Source organism: Portunus trituberculatus, chromosome 43, assembly GCF_017591435.1.
Source record: "Portunus trituberculatus isolate SZX2019 chromosome 43, ASM1759143v1, whole genome shotgun sequence".
NCBI classification, from domain to species: Eukaryota; Metazoa; Arthropoda; class Malacostraca; order Decapoda; family Portunidae; genus Portunus; species Portunus trituberculatus.
This window is the reverse complement of record NC_059297.1, coordinates 15348830-15373176: the sequence shown is the minus strand read 5'-3', so window position 1 is coordinate 15373176 and position 24347 is coordinate 15348830. Positions and strand designations below refer to the sequence as shown.

The 24347-nt window shown below is 36.5% G+C and overlaps 1 protein-coding gene across 3 annotated transcripts in view; it reads left to right on the top strand.

Annotated features, from left to right (window-relative positions):
* LOC123517969 (arylsulfatase H-like) overlaps nucleotides 1-14310 on the top strand; it is an 18776-nt gene extending 4466 nt beyond the window's left edge. For 2 of the 3 annotated variants that reach the window (XM_045278472.1, XM_045278471.1), the window contains 5 exons: nucleotides 315-490; nucleotides 2161-2345; nucleotides 7040-7141; nucleotides 9871-10063; nucleotides 13748-14310. In XM_045278472.1, coding sequence (XP_045134407.1) covers nucleotides 315-490; nucleotides 2161-2345; nucleotides 7040-7141; nucleotides 9871-10063; nucleotides 13748-13773 — 682 coding nt within the window. In that variant the 3' untranslated portion in view covers nucleotides 13774-14310. Of the gene's footprint in view, nucleotides 1-314; nucleotides 491-2160; nucleotides 2346-7039; nucleotides 7152-9864; nucleotides 10064-13747 lie in introns of all 3 variants that reach the window. The other variant, XM_045278473.1, reaches the window with a different exon arrangement.
* The last annotated feature ends 10037 nt before the right edge of the window (nucleotides 14311-24347 follow it).

Sequence of the window (24347 nt, the reverse complement as noted above, 5' to 3'; positions counted from 1 at the left end):
CCTTGATAATCATCTTGCCATGACTAGCAATGTGTCAGTAGTGCATGTGCATCAAGTGTCCATATAACAATGTCCCATAGAGAAAGCTATCCACCCTTAAACTCCATTTTTTTTTTTTTTTTTTGTCTTTTCATGATGCTCTGATGATGGACGTGATTCCTGTAAGCAACGATGCCCGCTGATACATTTCTATTTGATCTTAATACTTAAGTTTCCCTTGAACGGGACACCTCGTACTTATTAAGTTCACTTTTCTCAATATATGCTGCACTAGGCGATGGCCTTTGCATCCTTGTCGCTCTATATTATTACAGGTATGGAGACAACGTGGAAGAAATGGACGACAGTGTGGGAAAGGTCCTGGCCACTCTGGCAGAGTTGGGTCTAGAGGACAACACTGTAGTTTATTTCACATCAGACCAGGGAGGCCACCTTGAGGCTGTAGAGGACACTGGAGAGCGAATTGGAGGACACAACGGACGCTTTAAAGGTCAGACACCTCTCCGTAAAAAGAAAGGCACCATAGGAAAGCATGTCTTACAGGAAAGTTTCTGAAGCTTTATGATGCACATTAGTTGAGCTGTTTTCATTTTTTTTCATTGTTAAGCTTATGGTAAACATTTACCAGTGAAATGTAAATTATGGTATAATCTAATCCAAGATTAGTTTCTTGTCCAAGTATACCTGAATCTTTCCGTATCACGGCCAGCAAGCAGGATTTTTTGTATTCAAACACGACACTTTTTTTTATTTCTATTCTTCTATGGAATTCACACACACACACACACACACACACACACACAGAGAGAGAGAGAGAGAGAGAGAGAGAGAGAGAGAGAGAGAGAGAGAGAGAGAGAGAGAGAGAGAGATTGTTAGATAAAAAAAAAATCATGGAATACAAATCCCAATAACTGGCAAGTCTATCAAATTTTTAACACATGTATTATTTCATAAGACATCGCAAAGTTGGAAAATAAATTGGTGTGACTCCATGTAAACTCATCTTGCTTATAGTGCACAACAGAATTTGATCACTTCCTCCTTATCATCATATCATCTGCATATGAGATCACAAGCGCATGCTCTTAAGAAGGGAAATCTAAGCAACAAGGCCTTCGTTCACAAAATTATCTCCTTCTCTATAACCATGTCAAAAGATATTAAAGCACTTATCGCATCATTATGGCAACAATAGTCTCCACGCCTTGTCATGGCAAAACTGACATAGGAGGCCAGTGACAGATTATAGAAATTTTATTTGGGCTAGGCAGGCACACGATAGCTAAGCATCTATCAGCTCCCAGGCCAGCAAGTATATAGATACGGTACCTAGCTGGAACTTGGGTGGAATGTCCACTAGGATAGTAAAATGTTGAGAAGGAGCTTGTCAGTTGGGCGTTGGCTGGAATCTAATTTGGATGAAGGTTTCCTCCAGAATGATGAATCAACTTGATCCCTATTGTTTCATCCACTTGTCATGGTGATTTTTTTTTCTTTGTTTTATGTTAAGGCCTATAGTGCCTGTAGGTCTACTTGAAGAGTATGTATGGAAGTGCTGTTCAGCTTCCACCCCTTAGTGGCACAGGCAATTTCATTCATAGTGGCACCCATATTAGGGCCCATATCACCACCCAAGCGCACTATGATGTAACCACCTAGAACCTGGGTATCATGGTCACATTGGTAACTTTAAACCACTCAACAAATGGCATATTTTCGAGATTGTTATACTTTAATTGAATTAATACCCATTAAGAGTAATTTTCATGATGGAGTGATAGTTTCACCAATCCTCTTTACTTTCATCCCAATGCTGGCAATTCACACATTAGAGTAAAGGCATTAATTAATTTATCTTACAAGACTGCAGAGAATTTTTAAATTGTCATCAAATGTTACATATCACAATCACATCTAACTTAACAAATACATCTCACCATCTCATTGTTGCAGTCTCCTCTAGCGCAAAAATATTCCTCGTCAAGTTCATGTCTCACTGACAGAAAGATTTGTTGTAGTGATTTAATCAGCTGCTCAACACAAACATGTAAAGATGGCGTGAGATCCTAACCACAAGAGAAATATGTAGAGATCATTCAAATTCCTTTTTCAGCATCTGTGCTATGAAGATTTAAAATTGTTATCTGTTCCCTATAACAGGTGGAAAGCGGCAGGGCGGGTCGGAAGGTGGCATCCGAGTACCAGGAATATTCAGATGGCCAGGACATATCCCCAGAGGAGTAACCCTTGATACGCCCACCTCCCTTATGGACCTGATGCCCACTTTGCTTTCCCTGGCTGGTCTTCCTCGAGTTCACACTCTTGTGCCTCAAGCCATGAACAAGGTAAAGTGCTACCTCCTCTACAACTTCTAGTCAATCTTATGCTACGGACTGTCAGTCTAGTTTTCCCACTGTGTGAAGACTAATAATTTGCATATATGTATTAAAAACTATTTCTTTGATTTATATCTCAGTAAGACTTTCAGCTAAATTGATGTGGGATAGTGCCAAACAATGATAGCTCCCACTCCCTACCCTGGATAAACGAAGCATGATAGGAAAAAAATAAAAGTACCGTTAGATAACACAATTCATTACTGGTCACTTAGAAGCTCAATATTCAGCATTCGCTCCTTTGATGCCACAAACACCTTGAAGACGAGCAGGATAGGAAGATAAAAGTGACTCTTGTAGGACAAGGTTGAAGAAAAGAAGCTGTCTGAATCTCTAGCAACTCGATTTAGTCGTACCAGGATGGAGGAGCACATATCAATGCTGTTCTTCGAGAAATGGAGTTCAATACGGAACTTTTTTAGTTACTTTTGTCTTCCTATCCTGCTTGTCTTCTAGGTGTTTGTGACGCCAATGGAGTGAACACTGAATATTAAGCTTGTAAATGTAAACCAACAATGAAATACAGGCAACCCCCGTTTAACGAAGATTCACACGATAAAATTTCACTACAACGAAGGTTTCATTTTACTACCATCTGCTCATTTAACGAACACCAAACTCGCTTTAACGAAGTTTTATCCAGATAATTTTTCCAAGTTTGAAAGCCCCACCATATCACGCAAGCTGACAAGCTTTTGAATACACCAGGAGCCGCAAATACTAAGGCCTGCCTCAGGAGAAATCCTGGGACACCTTTAGAATCAAGATCAAGATTAAGATCAAGATCAAGCCTCTCGTGCACAACCCACGCACCACTCACTCCCATAAACAGCGTCAGCAGCAGCTTGTCTTCACTCGCTCAACTTACCATTAAAACGCCCTGCAATGTGGTCTAGCGTTCCTAAGAATACCAGAAAGTCTCTTACTCTCGATGTGAAGCTGGATATTATTCACAGAAATGAGAGGCAAGAAAACTATAGCATTGCTGGCCACCATCTTGACTCCATATACTGTCTCTACTATTTTCAAGTCAGCAGACTCTATTAAGAAGACTGGTGAGACTGTATCTTCCTTGCAAGCTAAAAGAACCACCTGAACTCGTGACTCTACAATGGATAAAATGGAAAGCCGTGTGAAAATGTGGTACATAAGTTTTGTATGCGTACAATGATGTGCCCTTTGTTTACATTCTACAGGTTGCTGGTTAGTGTCTTTCCCATTTCACTCTCCCTCCCTTCATAAATTTAAGATCATCAACATTATAAAGTTACGTACATACATACATTAGTGTACATTATAATGACTTAAATTAAATTTAACTACCTAAATGTTAAATTTCATAATTTTTACTTTCATTAAACCTTTCACTGCACTATGATGCACTCTCGCTTTGCTTACTCTCAATGGAAGTTCAAGTCAGGGGGTTATACTTGTTATAATCGGTTCGCTTAACAAAGTTTTGCTTAACGAAGTGTTTTTTAGGAACGTAACCCCTTCATTAAGCAGGATTGCCTGTATATTACTACCATTACTTTTGTATTTTTTCTATCACACTTCGTTTATCCTGGGTAGGGAAGGGGGAGCTATCATTGTTTGGCACCCCTTTTGTGTGTGTGTGTGTGTGTGTGTGTGTGTGTGTGTGTGTGTGTGTGTGTGTGTTCGGACGATTTTTTGACTTTACGTACGAATAAGAATCTAAGTTACAAATACTCAACGTGACGCTAGCAACACAAACTACGTTGTTCGTATAGCGCCACGCAATCCTTTGCGCACCTCACTCATTCAGTTCTTGACACCTCACCACTCTCTCTTATCTCTCATGCTGTGCTTCTTTATTTGTGTTATTTTGTGCTTTATTTTACTTTAACCCGTGCACTATCGGCCACTTTCATCCTAAACCAAGCTGTGGTGCCGGCCAATTTTGCATATTTTTTATGCATCAAAAACCTAAATATGTAAAAATAATGAAAGCATGCAAAAAGTTGTCTTAGAAGGTAAAAAGGTAAAAAAAAAAAATCATCACGCGTAGGTAGGCTACCCGTATGTTAGTAGTGGTACTCAAAGAAAATCTGGTCATCACTCCAGCCACAGTGTCGCGCCATGACTACTTCCTACGGTGGCTGTACAAGTTCTGCCGTGATCGCCGCCAAGGCCACTCAAGGAGCGTACTATACTAAGACAATCAGTGCCTAGGGTGAAGCTTGGAGTACAACCAGTGTGTTTTTTATAACATTACTTTTACAAATGAACATGCTAGAAGTTTTTTTTTTTTTTAGGTTTCCGGTGATTTATAGCAGTGGCACTGACCGCAGTTATGCTGGATGCCGTAAATTTATGGCATTGGCACTAGTAATTATGGCCTCTAAGAAATCAAGTGCTAGTGCAAGTAACGATGAGAAGAAACATAACGTAATTAGTATCAAAACAAAGCTTGAAATCATCGAAAAGCATGAGAATGGTGTGCAGGTGATTGATTTGTCTCGGCAATATGGCAAACCCTCTTCAACTGTTTGTACAATTCTCTAACAGAAAGATGTGTTAAAGTCAATGAAACCTTCGAAAGGTGTAACCATTTTGTCCAAGAAAAGAACATGTATTTATGATGAGATGGAAAGGCTTCTGTTATTGTGAGTAAAAGAAAAGGAAATAGTAAGTGGCACGATTACTAAAACAATCGTTTGTGAGAAAGCCAGCGCCATATTTAGGATTTGTGCAGAGAGCAAGCTGAGTAGGAGGGTGAGAGCTCGACTGAGCAAGCTGATGCGTTCAAGGCCTCTCGTAGATCATTTTCTACATTAATATTTTTTTTCTTATACCATGTGGGCTTTTCACGGGAATTTCTAGGCTACAGGGGATACTTTTTGGGGTACCTCCTATCTCAAAGCCCATCCGCTAGAAAACCGTTGCCCCGAATGAGGAGGCCCAATCTACACTCAGACCATGGACAGGATTCGAACCGGTGCTCTTGGAGATCCCTCGGACTTCAAAAAGGGCATGGTTCCACTGTACCACGGCGATTTACATTTATTAATTTATTTACTAGATCTGTATGTTATTACATTAATTATTATAGACATTACAGTGTTATACAGGCAGGTTTGGGTGATTTTTTGGATGATTGGAGCGAATTAATGGGTTCTTAGTTATTTCTTATGGGAAATATTGCTTCAACTTACGAATTCTTCATGTTGCGAGCCTGGATCGGGAACGAATTAAATTCGTAAGTCGAGGTATTACTGTATGAACATAGGCTGTCTTCAATTGCGTGTAGCTAGTGCCACATCCACAACGTTATTGTGGAAAGTCGCATTGTTACCATGGAAATTTGCAGTTATCATGGAATCAAATCGTTATTGTAAAAACATATCGTTATCATGGAAACTAGAATCACATTGTTATCATGGAAACTCGTATCATTATTGTGGAAACTCAAATCATTATCGTGGAAGCTCACATCATTATTGTGGAATCATGTAGTTATCGTAGAAAAACTCGCAATGTTATCATGAAAACTTATTTTGTTATCATGAAAACTGTCATCGTTCTAATGGAAACTTGGATCATTATTGTGGAATCGCATCGTTATCATGAAAACTCGCATCTTTATCGTGGAAACTCGTACCGTTATCATGAAATTGTATCGTTATAGTAGAAACTGAAATCATATCGCTATTGTGGAAACTCGTATCATTATCATGGAATCACATCGTATCATTGAAACTCATCTAAAGCAGCTGCCAGTAAACCCTTCCTCTTCCTCTCTCCCACTATTTTAACCTATTGGAATATGACATTTTTAAAGTTATTGATGGAAGCTGAAAATCTGGGCATTTGAGGCATTTTAAAAAATCCCCACAGACAAAGGTTTTGACACATGAATTCTGGACATATCTAGGAAAATCTAGATGTATGGCAACCCTACATAGAAATCATTAGAAAATCAATCAATTGGTTTCAGGGCAAAAAGGAGAAAACTAACATCAATTACATTGCAACTAAATAGATATGGAATGACAATAAAGACAGGTTCACATGTGCCAATTTGCAACTGAAATTGCAATTCGGTAGAGTTTCCAACTGAATATTGGTGCCTAGCGACTGGAGAAATCGACCAACATGGACTTGTTCAGTCATTTTGTGACTTTATTTAAGTTATGACATCATGGAGTAAAGGCAGGTTCACATGTGTGAATTTGCACCTGAAATTTTACATAGGTAGAGTTTTCGACTCAAAATCAATGCTTAGTGACTGGAGAAAGTAATTCCAAAACAAGACTATCGATTTGTGACTATTTTGTTGTGATATCAAGGAGTAAGCTTTGAAAATGTGGTCTCCAGGTATAGGGAAGAAGATGTTAGAGTTGATAAGGGAAAAAAAACACATCTGGGACCCCAGAAATGAATTATACAGTAAAAAAAAAAAAAAAAAAAAAAAAAAAGAATGTGCAAAACATCACTCAATGAAATGGCTGCCACAATACAAGAACTGTTTCCCTCAATGTTTCCTCCAATGTTGTTGGAGGTGAGGATTGAAAACTGGGTAGGTCAAGTGTAAACTTTATTGGTTGACTTTGAGTTGCTTAATTATGCTTGATATTGCCATTTATACTGACAGTAAGAAAATCTTATGGTCTGGGTCATAGGAGCTGGATGGCGAGGACATTTCTGAACTGCTACTGAAGGGAGCCAAAGGAAGCAAGACACCGAGGCTGTTCCTTCACCACTGTGGAACATCACTACATGCTGTAAGGATGGACACATGAGACAGAGGAGAGAGAGAGAGAGAGAGAGAGAGAGAGAGAGAGAGAGAGAGAGAGAGAGAGAGAGAGAGAGAGAGAGAGAGAGAGAGAGAGAGAGAGAGAGAGGTAGTTCCATGAAACCTTTAAGGTTAATGTGGAAAATAGATGCTCCCACCCAATATCTTTTTTCAGTTGTGGATAGGATACATATGCTACTTGAGGTGGGTTCACACCAGCTGAAATCAAAAGCTTTTCATCTTATCAATTCCTCTCTCCTCTAAATGACTGTCTTCAGCCTCCTTCTCACTCTCGGAATGTTGCATCTCTTGCTATCTTTTATCTTGCTATGCTATGCTAATAATGTGATGTCATGGGCCAAAGGTGGTGACTTTGTGACATGACTATTCACACCATGAGTGATGCTATACTATCAAAAGGTACTCCCATAAACTACCACACCATTCTTCATTAGCTTAGTGCATTTGCAGCATTATGGGTGTTCCTCAGGATTCTGTCCTGTCATCGACACCCTTCCTTTTCTTCATCAATAATCTTCTAAATCAAACTTTTTGTCTTATTCACTCCAACACTGATGATAGTACCATGCATTTTCCACATCTTTTCATACTCAAGAAAGTAAACAGATCATGCAGGAAAGCCACAGAACTCCTGACTTCTGATTGGGGCAGAGCAAAATTAGTATTTCTAATGCCTTAAAAACTCAATTCCTCCCTCCATCAGCTTGACACAACCTTCCAGACAACTATCCCCTCTTTTTCAACAACATTCAACTGTTCTCTTCTTCTATACTGAACATCCTCAGTCTATTCTTTACTTGTAATCTAAACTGGAAACTTAACATCTCATTTCTAGTTAAAATAACTTCTATGAAGTGAGGTATTCTGAGTTGCTTCTGCCAGTTTTTCTCATTCCCCAGTTGCTAACTCTGTTCAAGGGCCATCCATGTATGGTGGATGCTTCACATGCATGGTGGAGTTGTAAGCATACTGTTTGTTTCATGCCAACTAGTCTTCTGATCTTGATAACTGCATTCATCTCCTCCTCTGGAGGAAAAGAAAAATTAAAATTGGGATGACCACTAAATGATGATATACATAGACAAAAATTTTAGAGTAATTCCTTTTCACGATATATAATAAAGTTAGCTCTGTGAAAAAAGAAAGTCATTTACAGTTTTTGGAACAGCTTAATATTCATCTCTCTCTCTCTCTCTCTCTCTCTCTCTCTCTCTCTCTCTCTCTCTCTCTCTCTATATATATATATATATATATATATATATATATATATATATATATACACACACACACACACACACACACACACACACACACATATATATATATATATATATATATATATATATATATATATATATATATATATATATATATATATATATATATATATATATATATATATATATATATATATATATATATATATATATATATATATATATATATATATATATATATATATATATATATATATATATATATATATATATATATATATATATATATATATATATATATATATATATATGTGTGTGTGTGTGTGTGTGTGTATATGTATATATATATATATATATATATATATATATATATATATATATATATATATATATATATATATATATATATATATATATATATATATATATATATATATATATATATATATATATATATATATATATATATATATATATATATATATATATATATATATATATATATATATATATATATATATATATATATATATATATATATATATATATATATATATATATATATATATATATATATATATATATATATATATATATATATATATATATATATATATATATATATATATATATATATATATATATATATATATATATATATATATATATATATATATATATATATATATATATATATATATATATATATATATATATATATATATATATATATATATATATATATATATATATATATATATATATATATATATATATATATATATATATATATATATATATATATATATATATATATATATATATATATATATATATATATATATATATATATATATATATATATATATATATATATATATATATATATATATATATATATATATATATATATATATATATATATATATATATATATATATATATATATATATATATATATATATATATATATATATATATATATATATATATATATATATATATATATATATATATATATATATATATATATATATATATATATATATATATATATATATATATATATATATATATATATATATATATATATATATATATATATATATATATATATATATATATATATATATATATATATATATATATATATATATATATATATATATATATATATATATATATATATATATATATATATATATATATATATATATATATATATATATATATATATATATATATATATATATATATATATATATATATATATATATATATATATATATATATATATATATATATATATATATATATATATATATATATATATATATATATATAATTTGCTTCCCATTGAAGAACTCAATTTTCCCCATTAGACTCCCACAAGTTTGTTTTGCATTTTCACTGCTTTTTTTTTAGTTATATTGCCTGCTTGCCAATCATTCATTCATGAAAGTTATTTTTTGTTTTTCAGGTGACCATGTTTATAAGATGCATCTGGCTAAACCCAAGTGGTGGAAGGGCAGCACCCAGTGTGGTTGGCATCACACAACAGGATGTGACTGCCATGGACCAAATGTCACAGACTTGTCCTCTCAACCTGAGTTGTATGATCTGCTCTCTGATCCTTATGAAGACTACCCGCCAATCAGTCCAGACTCATCAGAGTAAGAATGGTGTTACAACACTGTAACACTACGCCATAACTAATTCTCACAACCTACTACCCTTCTGTGTTTATCTTTTCCTCTCCAAGACATAGGTGTCTGGAATACTGGTAGCAATCCCTTCTGTTCCCTCTTGCTTTTTCTATTCAACGGTCCAGCTTCCTCTCAAACCAACCCTATTGTGTCTTCTTAATCTTATATCTAATGGTTTTAACTTCAGATTAATTCAAACTAAATTTATTGATGGTGTATATTTCTCACCATGCTCCCGTAACATACCAATTGCACAACTTTCTGACTGCCCCTTGTATGTATATGTATAGTGGAACCTTATTTCTCAAACTTAATTAATTCCTGAATGTTGTTTGAAATCAGAAATGTGCTTACACCAAAACTATTTTCCTCTAGCAAATCAATGTAAAATGATAGATGCTACCACAACCAATATAGCCACTCCATATCTCTAGCTCAGGAATTATCTATCCAGTAAAGATGTAATGTATCAACTTTGTGATATGGAATTCATCAGCAAATACTGTTTAGACTATGCAGGTATTCTTTTCTCACCAATCTAGTGTGACACAGAGAGGAGCAACCCACTTACGTCAAAATGAAGGTGATCACTTAGATATCTTGCTGCTGGGAAAAGCTGCTGGGAAGATGTAGTCATGTAGTAGTAAGAGCATTGTGGATTATTGAGATAGCCACAAGTGACTCAAGATTACTCCAGAGTCACCAAAAATTATTTCATATTGAGGCTTTTCAATGGGATCACATTTATCTTATTTCAAAGATTGAATTCCTATCTTACTCATTGTGTCTCTTCTCCAAATACATAAAAACAATGGAAATACTTATCAAACTATGAATTAATGATAAACAGAAGCTTTTCTCATCTCTTTTAGTACAATGGAAACTCTATTTATGCATCTTGCTAATCGTACAACTCACCATTCATCCAACTTTTTCAAGTAAAATTTAACCCATCATTCTACATTTGTCTCATATAGCATTACTGGCTACACTACTCATTCACTTCAGTTTTGTGCTAGCTTTCAGATAAAAAGCATCATCCACACAAGCTTTGTTGCTATCCCTTGTTACTGTTAAAATAGTGAGAAGTGTGTGCGTTCACCATGGTTGCTTGCTGGTCACCCAGCCAGCCTTTCCTCTACAGAAAGAGCTCAGACTTCATACTGACATATGTGTGTGTGCATGCATGCATGTGTGTATTTACCTAGTTGTAGTTTTACAGGGCCTGGGCTTTATGCTCATGTGGCCCCGTCTCCATATCTACACTTATTCAATCTTACTTTAAAAGTATGCACACTTGTTGCAGACACTAGTTCTTCATTTAAACTGTTCCATGTCTCAATACATCTCTGCAGGACACTATATTTTTTAATATCTCTCAGACATCTTCCTTTTTTCAGCTTTTTACTATGCGATCTTGTGCTTCGGATGTCATATTCTTCTCTCAAGATCAGTTTCTCATTATCCACTTGGTCCATTCCGTTGATCAATTTATAAACTTGTATTAGGTCTCCTCTCTCCCTTCTTTGTTCCAGGGTTGGTAGATCCATAGCCTTTAGTCTCTCCTCATATGTCATCCCTTCAAATTCTGGAACCATTCTTGTAGTTCTATTTTTGTAACCTCTCCAATTTCCTTATGTGTTTCTTTTATGAGGGGTCCACACTACTCCTGCATATTCCAATCTGGGTCTTATTATAGTACTTATCAATTTCTTCATCATTTCTTTGTCCATGTAGTGAAATGCTACTCCAATATTCCTTAGCAAATTATATGTTTCTCTAAAAATTCTATCAATATGGCTTACTGGTTGATTGTTTTCTTCCATCGTCACTCCTAAGTCCTTTTCCTTTTTAACTTTCTCCAGTTCTACTCCATCTCCCATCTTATAGATTCCCACAGGTCGTCTTTCACTCTTTCCCATTTCCATGACATGGCTTTTGTTCACATTGAATTCCATTTGTGTGTGTGTGTGTGTGTGTGTGTGTGTGTGTGTGTGTGTGTGTGTGTGTGTGTGTGTGTGTGTGTGTGTGTGTTATGTTGGGAGACAGGCATAAAACATATGCATGCAAGAAAATCTCTTTCTCTCTCTCTATATATATATACATACATACATACATAAACGCGATGCTGCACAAGGCTTTCTTCTTCCTCTCACCCCTATACTGTCCAACTCTCTAAAGCAAGAGTTAATCAGTACTCTAAATCATTCACACCTTTCTCTGGTAAATCCTGGAACTCGCTGCCTGCTTCTGTATTTCTGTCTTCCAACGACTTGACTTCTTTTAAGAGAGAGATTTCAAGACATTTGTTCCTTACTTTTGGCTAACTCATCACTACTCTTTAAAGGAACCAGCACTCAAATGGGCTTTTATTTTAATATTTTGTTGTCCTTGGCTGGCTTCCCTCCTGCATAAAAAAAAAAAAAAAATGCATTATACTATTCATGAAACACAAAGCAAACACATTCACTTATCGTAATGATAAGTGAATTCTGGGAGGCAGCAAAAGTCCAAGGAACCTCCCCTCTCTGTTGTCTAATAAGGTGTGAGAGGGAGGTATAAATAGAACAGGCTAGCCAGTCATCACCACCAACTGCCTCAAAATGAAATGATGTGTGCTTACATGAATGATCACCATCAGTTAAAGGTTAAATAAGCGATTATATGTTGGTCTGGGACTGATTAATCCAATTCATATTATTTCTTAGGGGAAAAAAAATGCTTGTCATTTGTACAAATTGCAATTATTACAGCTTCCTGAAACAAATTATGTATGAATAGTAGGATTCCACTGTAGTTTGATAATTCTTCACCATATCATTTGTGTAAACTGCAAACATTAATATATAGTGCTAACACTGACCCTTGTGGGATCCCACGTAATACTGACCTCCACATGGATGGCTGGTCCCTTGTTAGAGTTTGCAGGGTGTGCGTGGTTTTCTTTTTTTTCCCCCTCCATCTACTCGAGCAGTTTTTCATTAAAACCTCTTATCTTCCATTCCATAAAGGTCTTTTTATGTAGCATCTTATCAAAAGTTTTTCTTAATTCTAAGTAAATGCAGTCTATCGAACCATCTCTTCTGAATTACATCAATTACTCTTAAATAATAACTGGTCATGTTTGAAAAACAAAACCTACCTTTTCTAAAACAAAATTGACAATTTGTAATGATTTTGTTATCTTTCAAGAACTTAGTACATTTTTTCATCATCCTTTCACATTTTTTTTTTGCTATCACACTTAAAAGCAACACTGTTCTGTGATTTAGTGGGTTTTGTATGTCTCATCCATTGAATGGGATGGGTACAATGATTGTCCTTTTCCAACCCTGTGGAACTATTCCTTCATTGATAGAGGTAATACAATGATGTTATGCAATTAGAATATATACGTAATAGTATCTTACATTATTCATGTTCATCTATTCTCCTCTCCTATACTGGCTTAAAAGATAACTAATTGGATCTTAAAAACACAACACTTTCTTCAATAGTCCTAATGAACAATATTGTGATTTAAATAAGAAAAATACAAATTTGAAAACATTTCCACTGAAAAAAAGGAAAAAATTATTCACCCATACTTATACTTCTGTAGTGCAGTAGTACAGGTTTTAAGCCCCACTCTCTCCCTCCTTTCTTGTTCAGGTACAAGTCAGTGGTGCATGATCTGAAGGAATATGTGAGGCAATGGAAAGAGAGAGTGACTCTACCACCCTCACAACTCACCACCTTGGCTAATGCTCTCTGGAAACCATTCTACCAGCCACACTGCCACACATGCTGAAAACAGAGAGCACCACAACAACATACACCTGGCATCCACATTATACTATGTAAGAATAGAGTATCTCCTCTACATATGCATGTGGATTATTTCTTCCAAAATCTGTTCAAGATTGCACTGTAATAAAAGTATGTATTTTCAGAAATGTAGGTCTCCAGGTTTTGGAATTCAATAGTATATTGTTCACAGCTTCTGAATGTTCTTTTTAGTTTATCAATTACATTCCTACATGATGTTGCAATAACACTGCACTATAAAGATGAAAAATAACTAAGAATGTTTTGATAAGGTGTCTCATACACCAATGTAATCAAATGTTTGACTTTTGTTATTTATAATGAGTTACAGCCAATTCTTACATTCAAAGAGTGATCATATTTCATCATGTTAAAAATAATAAATTAATAAAAATAAAGTAATTCAAGGTTGATGTTTCATCTCACACCATCTGTAATGGCAGCCTACTTATGCCTGTATGGTTTTGTTGAATAAGTGGTATTTCCTTGAAATGCAGATGACATCTACACTCTGGTGATTCATTAATCTAAACTACAGTGAAGCACAGATGTAATCACACAGACTATGGATGTTGGTAACTTTCCTCCAAGAAAGAAGATGTTGGCTGGCAACACTATCCGTGATCAAAGGTGAGGAAAAATACTATTGCCATAATGAGGAAGCAGCTCATTGGCCAAGGGCACCAGCCAATCAGCATCCAGTTGAGCTGAAACTGAATGTAGGAGTGACATGACCATCTTATTAGTTGTGGTTAGAGACTGGAACAGAAAGCAGTTATCATTCTGGTAGCATTGTCATGGTACAAACAGCAGCAGTCAGAATGCTCTCTAGTTTGTTTCCCATGTTATGTTCATCCTTCTCTCAGCTGTGTGACATGTTTGAGAAAAAACACTCCTTATGATAGTGATACTAATGCAGGAAGTGTAGGAGAAAGTGGCATGTCCCATAACCCAGTTACCAGTACCTTTATTTTCTTTTAAAGAGGAAAATATTCATCATTTATGCTGCATTCCTATGAACTCAAAAACACTTCATCACTATTCATAAAGGTTTTCCTTTAATTAAAGGACACATTCTAATAGTCAAAGAAAATAAGTTGAAATTAAGTTTTCTTTTCCAGTTTTTAAACTCATGTCTGGACCTGTGTATAAATTGAAAAATTTTGCTCTAAAAGATTTTCCTGTAATTTTTACACACAAATCAGCAAGTATTTGGAGAAGATTATTGATATGAAAAGTATGTATCAGTTTAAGAATATTAAAATGAAAATTATGTTTCAGTTTAAGAAGGAAAATATTGATATGAAAATTATGTATCAGGTTAAAAGTGAAGTATCTTCATTTTACTTTAAAGTAAAAACTTTTATTATCTAAGATGCATTCCTACAAAACTCAAAAATACTTTATAATTATCTATAAGGATTCTTCTTTAAGTAAAGAATACATATTCAATTATATGTAAACTTAAAGGAAAATCTTTGACCACAAAAGATTTCCAATTTTTATACAGGTCCACTAGACCTGCATCGAAAAAAAAAAATATATATATTTTTATCTTATTAAAGAGAAAAAAAAATTTTTTTTCACTGCATTTTCATTCACCTGCATTTTTATACAGGTCCACCTGGTGGACCTGTATAAAAATACAAATATTTTTGTGGTCAGATTTTCCTTTAAGTTTACATATTATTAAATATCTTTAAGGAAAATACTGATATATAAATTGTGTAGAAGTTGAAAAGCTTTTTTTGGTATTTTCATTTCATCTAAAAATGAGAAAAAAAAATCATTATCTATGCTCTTGCAAGCAGGACTAAAAACATGATTTTGTGGTACAGTGCCATCAGAAAGTGAATGGTGCCTCCAGAAAATAACAGCACACCAACGTGGTAAATTTAAAAAGGCACTCAGACAGTCATGCCGGATAACTGATGTTTCCAAAATATTGACTGCCGGATTTTTTATTGTCAAATGTAAGTTTGTTAGTCATCTTTCCAACCACTGAATTTTCCCTAAAAGATTCTACATCTGTTCACTGTCTTCAGTAAGGTAACTGACTATTTCTTTCCTTAAAAAATTAAATAACTGAATTTATTATTTTTTTTCTCTTCATACTTTCATACATTCATATCTTACTCTCATCTTCTAGAGTAATGAATAACCCGAGGGGTTTGAAGCTGGCAATCTTAATAGCTTAACATCCATTAGTCCACTGTTATTTTTTGGGTCAAATGATTTTGTAATGGGCTTCTGAATATATATATATATATATATATATATATATATATATATATATATATATATATATATATATATATACAGGCAACCCCCGTTTAACGAAGGTTCACACAACGAAATTTCGCTACAACGAAGGTTTCATTTTACTACCATCTGCTCGTTTAACGAACACCAAACTCGCTTTAACGAAGTTTTATCCAGGTAATTTTTTTCCAAATTTGAAAGCCCCACTGTATCATGCAAGCTGACAGGCTTTTGAATACATCAGGAGCTGCTGGTACTAAGGCCTGCCTCAGGAGAAATCCTGAGACACCTGTAGAATAAAGATCAAGATCAAGCCTCTCGTGGACAACACAGGCTCTGCCGATACAAAGGCCTGACTCAGAAGAAATTCTGTGTCACCTGTAGCATCAAGATCAAGATCAAGATCACACGCACCACTCACTGCCCAGTCAAAACATAACAGCGTCACCAGCAGCTCATCTTCCTTAGTTCAACTTACCACCAAAACCCCCCTGCAATGTGGCCTAACGTTCCTAAGAAGACCAGGAAGTGTCTTACTCTCGAAGTGAAGCTGGGTATTATTCACAGACAAGAGAAAGGCCAGAAAACTAATAACATTGCTTCCCACCATGGCTTGACTCCATCTACTGTCTACTATTTTCAAGTCAAGAGACTCTATTAAGAAGGCTAGTGAGACCTCATCTTCCTTGCAAGCTAAAAGAACCACCAGAACTCGTGACTCTACAATGGATAAAATGGAAAGCCTTGTGGAAATGTGGTACATAAGTTTTGTATGCAGTACCATGATGCGCACTTTGTTTACATTCCACAGGTTGCCGGTTAGTGTATTTCCCGTTTCACTCTCCCTCCCTTCATAAAGTTAAGATCATCAACATTATAAAGTTACGTACATACATACATTAGTGTACATTATAATGACTTAAATTAAACTACCTAAATGTTTAACTTCATAATTTTTACTTTCATTAAACCTTTTACTGTACTATGATGCACTCTCACTTTGCTTACTCTCAATGGAAGTTCAAATCAGGGGTTAAACTTGTTATAATCGGTTCGCTTAACGAAGTTTCGCTTAACGAAGTGTTTTTTAGGAACGTAACCCTTCGTTAAACGGGGTTGCCTGAATATATATATATATATATATATATATATATATATATATATATATATATATATATATATATATATATATATATATATATATATATATATATATATATATATATATATATATATATATATATATATTTATTGTTTAAAAACCAGACAAATGAGTGTTAAGGTGGAAAGGAAACCCGGGGCAGAATCAGGAACACAGTTTATTCTCCAACGTTTCAACAATAGTCTTCTTTAGAGTTTTCTTCACTCTCTGAAGACTATTGTTGAAACGTTAGAAAATAAACTGTGTTACCCAGGGGGCCAAATGACCAAATTTTGGTAAAATGTGTTTCGCCTGCTGTAAAAGGTTGTGAAGTGCCATTGGAGTCTATGGACATATAAAATCAATTTCTGGGTGCACAACCTTGCAAAAAGGTTACTGGAAGCAAGATATTTGGCAAAATCCAAGATGGCCGCCACCGATGTCTGAAAATATACAAACTGTCATAACTTTGCAACTATTTGCGATAGAAACATGAATGAAAGTTCGTTTTCTATGTTTTGATATTCGAGGAGTCTGATTTTACAACTACAATGAAAAAAAAATGCATAAAAACTGCCACATTTCCATTTTGAAAACTCTCCTTCAGAACCAAAGTGACAAAAGTGTTCTGCAACTACAAGTTGGAGAGGCCCGCCCACATCTGGAGGTACTGAAAGCACAACTGGCGAAATTTGAGGAGTCATTCGACAAATTTCCAACAGGCGTGTTTTGGAGGAACTTTTTTGACGATGACAGATATCCTTCAAAGATTCATCTTCTATCAGAGGGAAGCGAACTGGAAGGGACATTTACACGAGTGTGCAAACATGCTTCCTTACCTTGCGGCAGCTGGGCATTACAAGTATGCCCAGCAATCATTGCCCCCTGTACTTGGCTGAGATGAAAAACCTGTCCGATTCCGCACCAGATGTAGAAACACAGTTCATGGAGGGATCGTTCGTTGGAAGACACGCTGCAGGCGAGCACAATGGAGTTTCCCCAGATATGCTCCTGGAGCAAACTTTCAATGCTGATGCGAAAGAAGCAAGCGGACTGGACGGGATTACGCTCAACAAAGCTGCTCGAAGTAAATGGGTTTACACAAAACCTATCACTGCAAGTGTATCTGCCGAACTGAGGTCAATGCTGCATCTCAACAGCACGCAGCCACACCATGAGTCAGGTCCCAAGCGCGTAGCACATGATAATGAATTGGTCACTAAAATTGTAGCAGCCATTGAAGTGAATCCATACACATCAACTTCGATGAACCTCATCAATATAACCAGTGGAGAATGTGCAGATGACACCGTGAAAAATCACCTGACATCTGTGAAGGAATTGGGAACAAAGGCCTTGAACGATGCTCTGGAAAGCAAGAAGTCTGCAACTGTCAAGGTAAACCTTCAAACCTTCCATACACAAAACCAGAAACCCAAAAAGACCAAGACAAAAGCTTCAGCTGGAAAAAGTGAAGAAGTCTCGGCGCTTCTGCGCATAACTCAAGTGATCGCAAGTGGAGGAGACGTTGATGTCATCAGTTTCATTGGTGACCACGAGTGTAGCAAAACACCCCCAGCTCTATTCACAGAAGATGGGGAAATGCGCTCTGGTACGAAGGCCAGTCTTGTCAAGGCAATCAAAGACGACACAGGAATTCAACCCACAGCCTGCCTTCCTGATGAGCATAAACAAACTGCAGTGGTTGTCGATGCCATGTACGTGGTACGCCAATGGTCGTTTCAAAAGGGCGAAACGTTTGGAGATGTTGCACATCGTTACAGCAGAAATTTGAGAAGTATCTTGCCTGCAACAACAGATGTGTTACATATTTGCTGTGACAGTTATTCCTCCAGCAGCATCAAAGCATTGGAAAGGCAGAAGAGGTATGACAAATCAACACGGGGAAAGACATACGAAGTCAAGGCACATTTTGAGACTCCAGATCCACAAGACTTCTTCGGGCTGTCCAAAAACAAATCAGAGCTACTAAACTTCCTTTGCGAAGAATGGAGCAAGTGGTGGTTCACTGATGGATCGGCTCAAGGGCCGACCAAAGTCTACCTTGGTGGAGGCTTCTGTGACAAAACGAAAACTCTGCTGATCACACCCAACAATGTACAACCTGTGACTGAACTGAACTCGACACAAGAAGAGGCAGATACGCGGGTCTTCTTGCACGCGATACACAGTGCACAACATGACGGGATAGAAAGGGTTGTCATACATGCCAATGACACGGACATAACCGTATTGGCCATCTACTACTCCTCGAATCACCTGAACATCCTGCATGGGCTTTGGGTTCAAAATGCTCCACAAAGTTACTTGCCAATTCATGAGATAGCATTAAAGTTGGGAACACCACTGTGCCGAGCACTTCCGTTCATCCACAGCCTCAGCGGCAGGGATACAACTAGTTACCCGTATTTCACTGGCAAGAAAAAATGGCTAGCATGCAGCAAAACTCTTGACGTCTCAGCTCTGGAGGCCTTTGCTGAGAATGAACAAGCATGCGAGCTATCGGACGTCGTAGTCACTCAAGCTCGAGAACTTCTCGTGGCTGTGTACAGCAACAAAAATGAGGACTTTTCTGCAAGCTCTCTCAGCAAGCTTAGAGCATTCAAGTTCCTCAACAACAAATCGACGCTGTTGAAGCTCCTGCCTCCTACAGAAGATTCTTTCCTTCAACACCTGAGGCGTGCTGCCCTTGCGACTATCATAGACAAGACCTCCCATGTGGCACAGCCAAGAGCTGTTTCAGTTGAGGACTACGGTTGGGTGCTCATGGATGACAAACCAGTGCCTGTCATGGTCACTCTTCCAACATGGCCGCAGCAAATGAAGACTACAGTTTGCTGCAAGTGCATCAAAGATTGCAGTCGAAACTGCTCCTGTGCAAAGAACGGAATCGCATGTTATGTCGGTTGCAGGTGCGGGGGATCAGCGGTGCGGTGCAGCCGGATACGCTCGGCTGACAGCGACGAATCTGAAATAGATGAACATTAGACAATGTATTCACACGTTTCTGAATGTTTTGTCAATGGCACTGCACAACCTTTTACAGCAGGAGAAACACATTTTACCCCTTGGCCCCTGGGTATGTTCCTGATTCTGCCCTGGGTTTCCTTTCCAACACACACACACACACACACACACACACACACACACACACACACACACACACACACACACACATATATATATATATATATATATATATATATATATATATATATATATATATATATATATATATATATATATATATATATATTATTTTTTTTTTTTTTTTTTTTTTTCTATCAAGCTGCCCAGTTACTACATCAAGTGGCACTCCCTTTACACTGGCTAAGCCCTTTAGCCAAGATCAGTTATAATTTATTTCAGTAGCAACAAGTGGATTTATGATTCTATTCTACAGTAAGCCCCCGTACTTGGTGAATTAATTAGTCTGGTGAAACTACCGCCAAATGTGAATTTCACCAAGCACAAGTTCTTTATACCATATAAATTGCTTAAAAAATGCCTCAATCAGTCTTTGGTCATTGCCAAAGTCCCTTTTTTAACCCCTAAAATACCATCTTTCGAGTTGAATTAAAATCTTTTGCCTTCACATATTAAAACACATCGCTTCTTTGCCAGAAGAATGGCATAACTCAAAAAATGAGTTTTTTGAGTTATTAGTATGAACAGATAGCCAACCTTTTGTTTCATTTGTGGTAAAAATGTCATATCTCTATCTGCAATAGTAACCATTAAAGGGCATGAGATGTCAGTATTATCAATAGACAAAATGTAGAGTTTTAAATTTTAAATTGCTTCTGAAAAATCGCAATTTTTGAGTTGTGCCACTCTTCTGGCAAAGGAGCGACATGTACAAAACAGACCAATAAACAATAAACAAAGCTAATAAGACATGATATAAAGGCTGTAACTAACCTCAAATAGAGTGAAGTTAGGCTTGCATTTTAATATCCTCTTTAGCCTTTCGTAATCGCCTCACTGTCGACTATGGTACATGAAAATAGTTATATACATTAAAAGAAAGAAAAAAAAAAAAAAAAAAAAAGTAAAATACTGCACAACAGAAATAAACAGAAAATGTTTTTATTTACCTTTCACTTGCCATGTCTTCTATCAGATGATGTCCCTCCCAAGGCTAAGGGACAATAGGGATTTCAGCACCTACTCATCTTCGGCTGAGTGGGCAGATGAGGATAAGACATTGTCGTCTGCACTGTCAGAAGCATATGTGGAAGGGCCAGCTGTAGCAGGGTCGGCACATTTCACTGGTTTGAAAAAAGAGGATATGGAGGAAGAGCCAGCTGTAGAACCATCAGCAGCGGATGTGGAAGGGCCAGCTGTAGCAGGGTCGGCAGGTGCAACAGGGATGGCCTGTCTGACTGGCTTGAAGAACGAGTAGATGGAGGACTGTTTGTTTTTTCTTGTTTTTTCATCATAGATTTCTTGATAAATCTTGACACTTTTCTCTTCGTCATGAGCCACTTTGCTACTCCTGGCAGGATTTGGGTTACATTCCTTCAGGGTTTTCAGAGCTTTTTCGATACCACCAAGACATTCTTTAAGAGTTTTGATCTTCAGGCCACACACAGGTTCTTCTTCCTTGTCTCCCTCTTTTTCTGCCTCTTGTCTAGCTAGCTCTATAAGTTCATCGTTTGAGAGAGGTTCAGCATGGCTTTCCAAAAGATCTTGAACATCATCATCAACTTCATCGAAGTGCCCTAAGGCACAGATTTACTATGTCATTTCTGATCGCACCGATGTCATCTTCAGTGAAGCCTGGGAAATCATGCGCATTCTGGCCATACTTTATTCCACATCATGAAGTCATCCCAAGATGATTTCATATTATCTAAGGTGTGCTTGATATTATATGACTTCCACCATTCTCTGATAGTGGGCTTGCCAGGCCCATCTGTGCCCTTTATCAGTTGCTGCATGGTTTGCTGCTGGCTTTAAATGTTTGCCATAATTATTATGAATATATTTGTGCTTACAAAAGACCCTTTAATATTCCATTTATTCATCTAATTAGTAATGCATGTGAGTAATATGTAATGCAGTTAAAAAAAAAAAAAGGGGGGGGAGAGGAAGAGATAACAGGCTCCAAGGATGGTCAAGTTAAAGTCAGTACTGTGAGTGGCGGGGAGGTGTGGCGTGGATGATGTCATCTCCCCTGCTTCCCCACGCTGGGCACAAGTGAATACCATACATGAATTTTTCTTACCGTATATCAAATCAAGGGTACTAATTTCCAAGTACCATAACGGATAAAGAACTACCGTATAACGAGAACTTACTATATTTTCATTTCTGTAGGGGTGACTTTTGACATGCTGGAATGCATTCCCTATTATTACATGTAAAAATGGGTTTGGTATATGGTAATTTCGATTTGTGGTAAGGTTTTCAGGAACATAAATGTACCGTATAACGAGGACTTACTGTATATATATAGATACACCTAACCCTCCGTTATCGCACCCATCCGTTATCACGTTCAGGCGTTATCGCGCACTTACAAAAATCTGCAAAATTCAGTTTTAGTGCATCTGGAAAGTCATTATCATGAACCCATAATAGTAGTAGTAGTAGTAGTAGTAGTAGTAGTAGTAGTAGTAGTAGTAGTAGTACTATCCATATCCCAACCACACACTGAGGAATGTTTAGATAGGAGGAGGAGGAAGGGGAGAAGGATGATGATCATGAGGAGGAGGAGCCAGCAGCCAATCATCGCTGTGTATTCATGTCACGTGATTTGAATAAGGAAACTGATTGGTTCCAGTCACTCTGCTCACCACCACCACCACCACCACCACCCCTCAGTCTCACACATGGTATTCTGTTGTTCAGAGCTGGTTTTCATTAATTTCAGATTGCCAAATGTTAATAAGCTACTCCAGTATTAATGGTAGTAAATCTAGGGTAACAGGAAAATTTTTGGTTGAAGCACCAATTTATTTATTTCCTATTTATTCTTCAATTCTGTTATCACATTTTCCAGTATCGCGCAGTTTTTCAGGCACCAATTTTGTGCAGTAACGGAGGGTTAGGTGTATGCCACAATAGTGATAAAGTTGCAGCAACAATGGTGAAAGGCAGAAATAAAAGAGCCTCACATACCAAACAGTAGCCTTCTTTAGCAAACTGCCAATAGAAAAGTTTATCTGTGTGATGTGTAATATGAAGGGTTCAATAAGAGGAAGGATCAGCACAAATTAGGTTAAATAATTAATATAATTTTCATGCTGCTTATTTTAATTGTACAGTAAGCCCCCGCACTTGGCAAATCTCAGCTTGGCGAAATTCACTTTTGGCGGTAGGGTGGCCATGGACCAGCAAGTGCACACTCGGCAATTTGAATTTAAACTTGGCAGTCCTCTAGCAGCCAAACGGCGAACCGTACGGCTCCCCGGTGACGTCAGACCTCTCTCTAAACCTATCAGAACGCAGTGTGAGAGTCCCCGTCAGCCATTTTGTCTGTGCTACCCCGTTCTGCTAGCGTGGTAACGAATTCTAGCAATTTACTGTCAACATGGCCTCTACCAGCGCAACAGGTGGTACCAATGGGGGTAATGACAATGGTGGTGGTGGCAAGGACGATAGTGGGCAAGGGAAACAGGTGGAAAAATGGGAGTAAAGATGAGGAAACCATCATAAATTGTACAGTGTGAGTGAAAAGGAGAAAATTATCAAGATGATAGACAAAGGAAAGATGGTATTTTAGGGGTCAAAAGAGGGACTTTGGCAATGACCAAAGCGTGACTGAGGCATTTTTTAGGCAATTTATATAAGATAAAGAACTCATGCTTGGCAAAATTCACATTGGGCAGCAGTTTCACCACACTAATTAATTTGCCAAGTGTGGGGGCTTTCTGTAAAATACTTTAACTAAAATATATATATATATATATATATATATATATATATATATATATATATATATATATATATATATATATATATATATATTTTTTTTTAATATCACAACAATAACAGATTATGACTGTAACACTG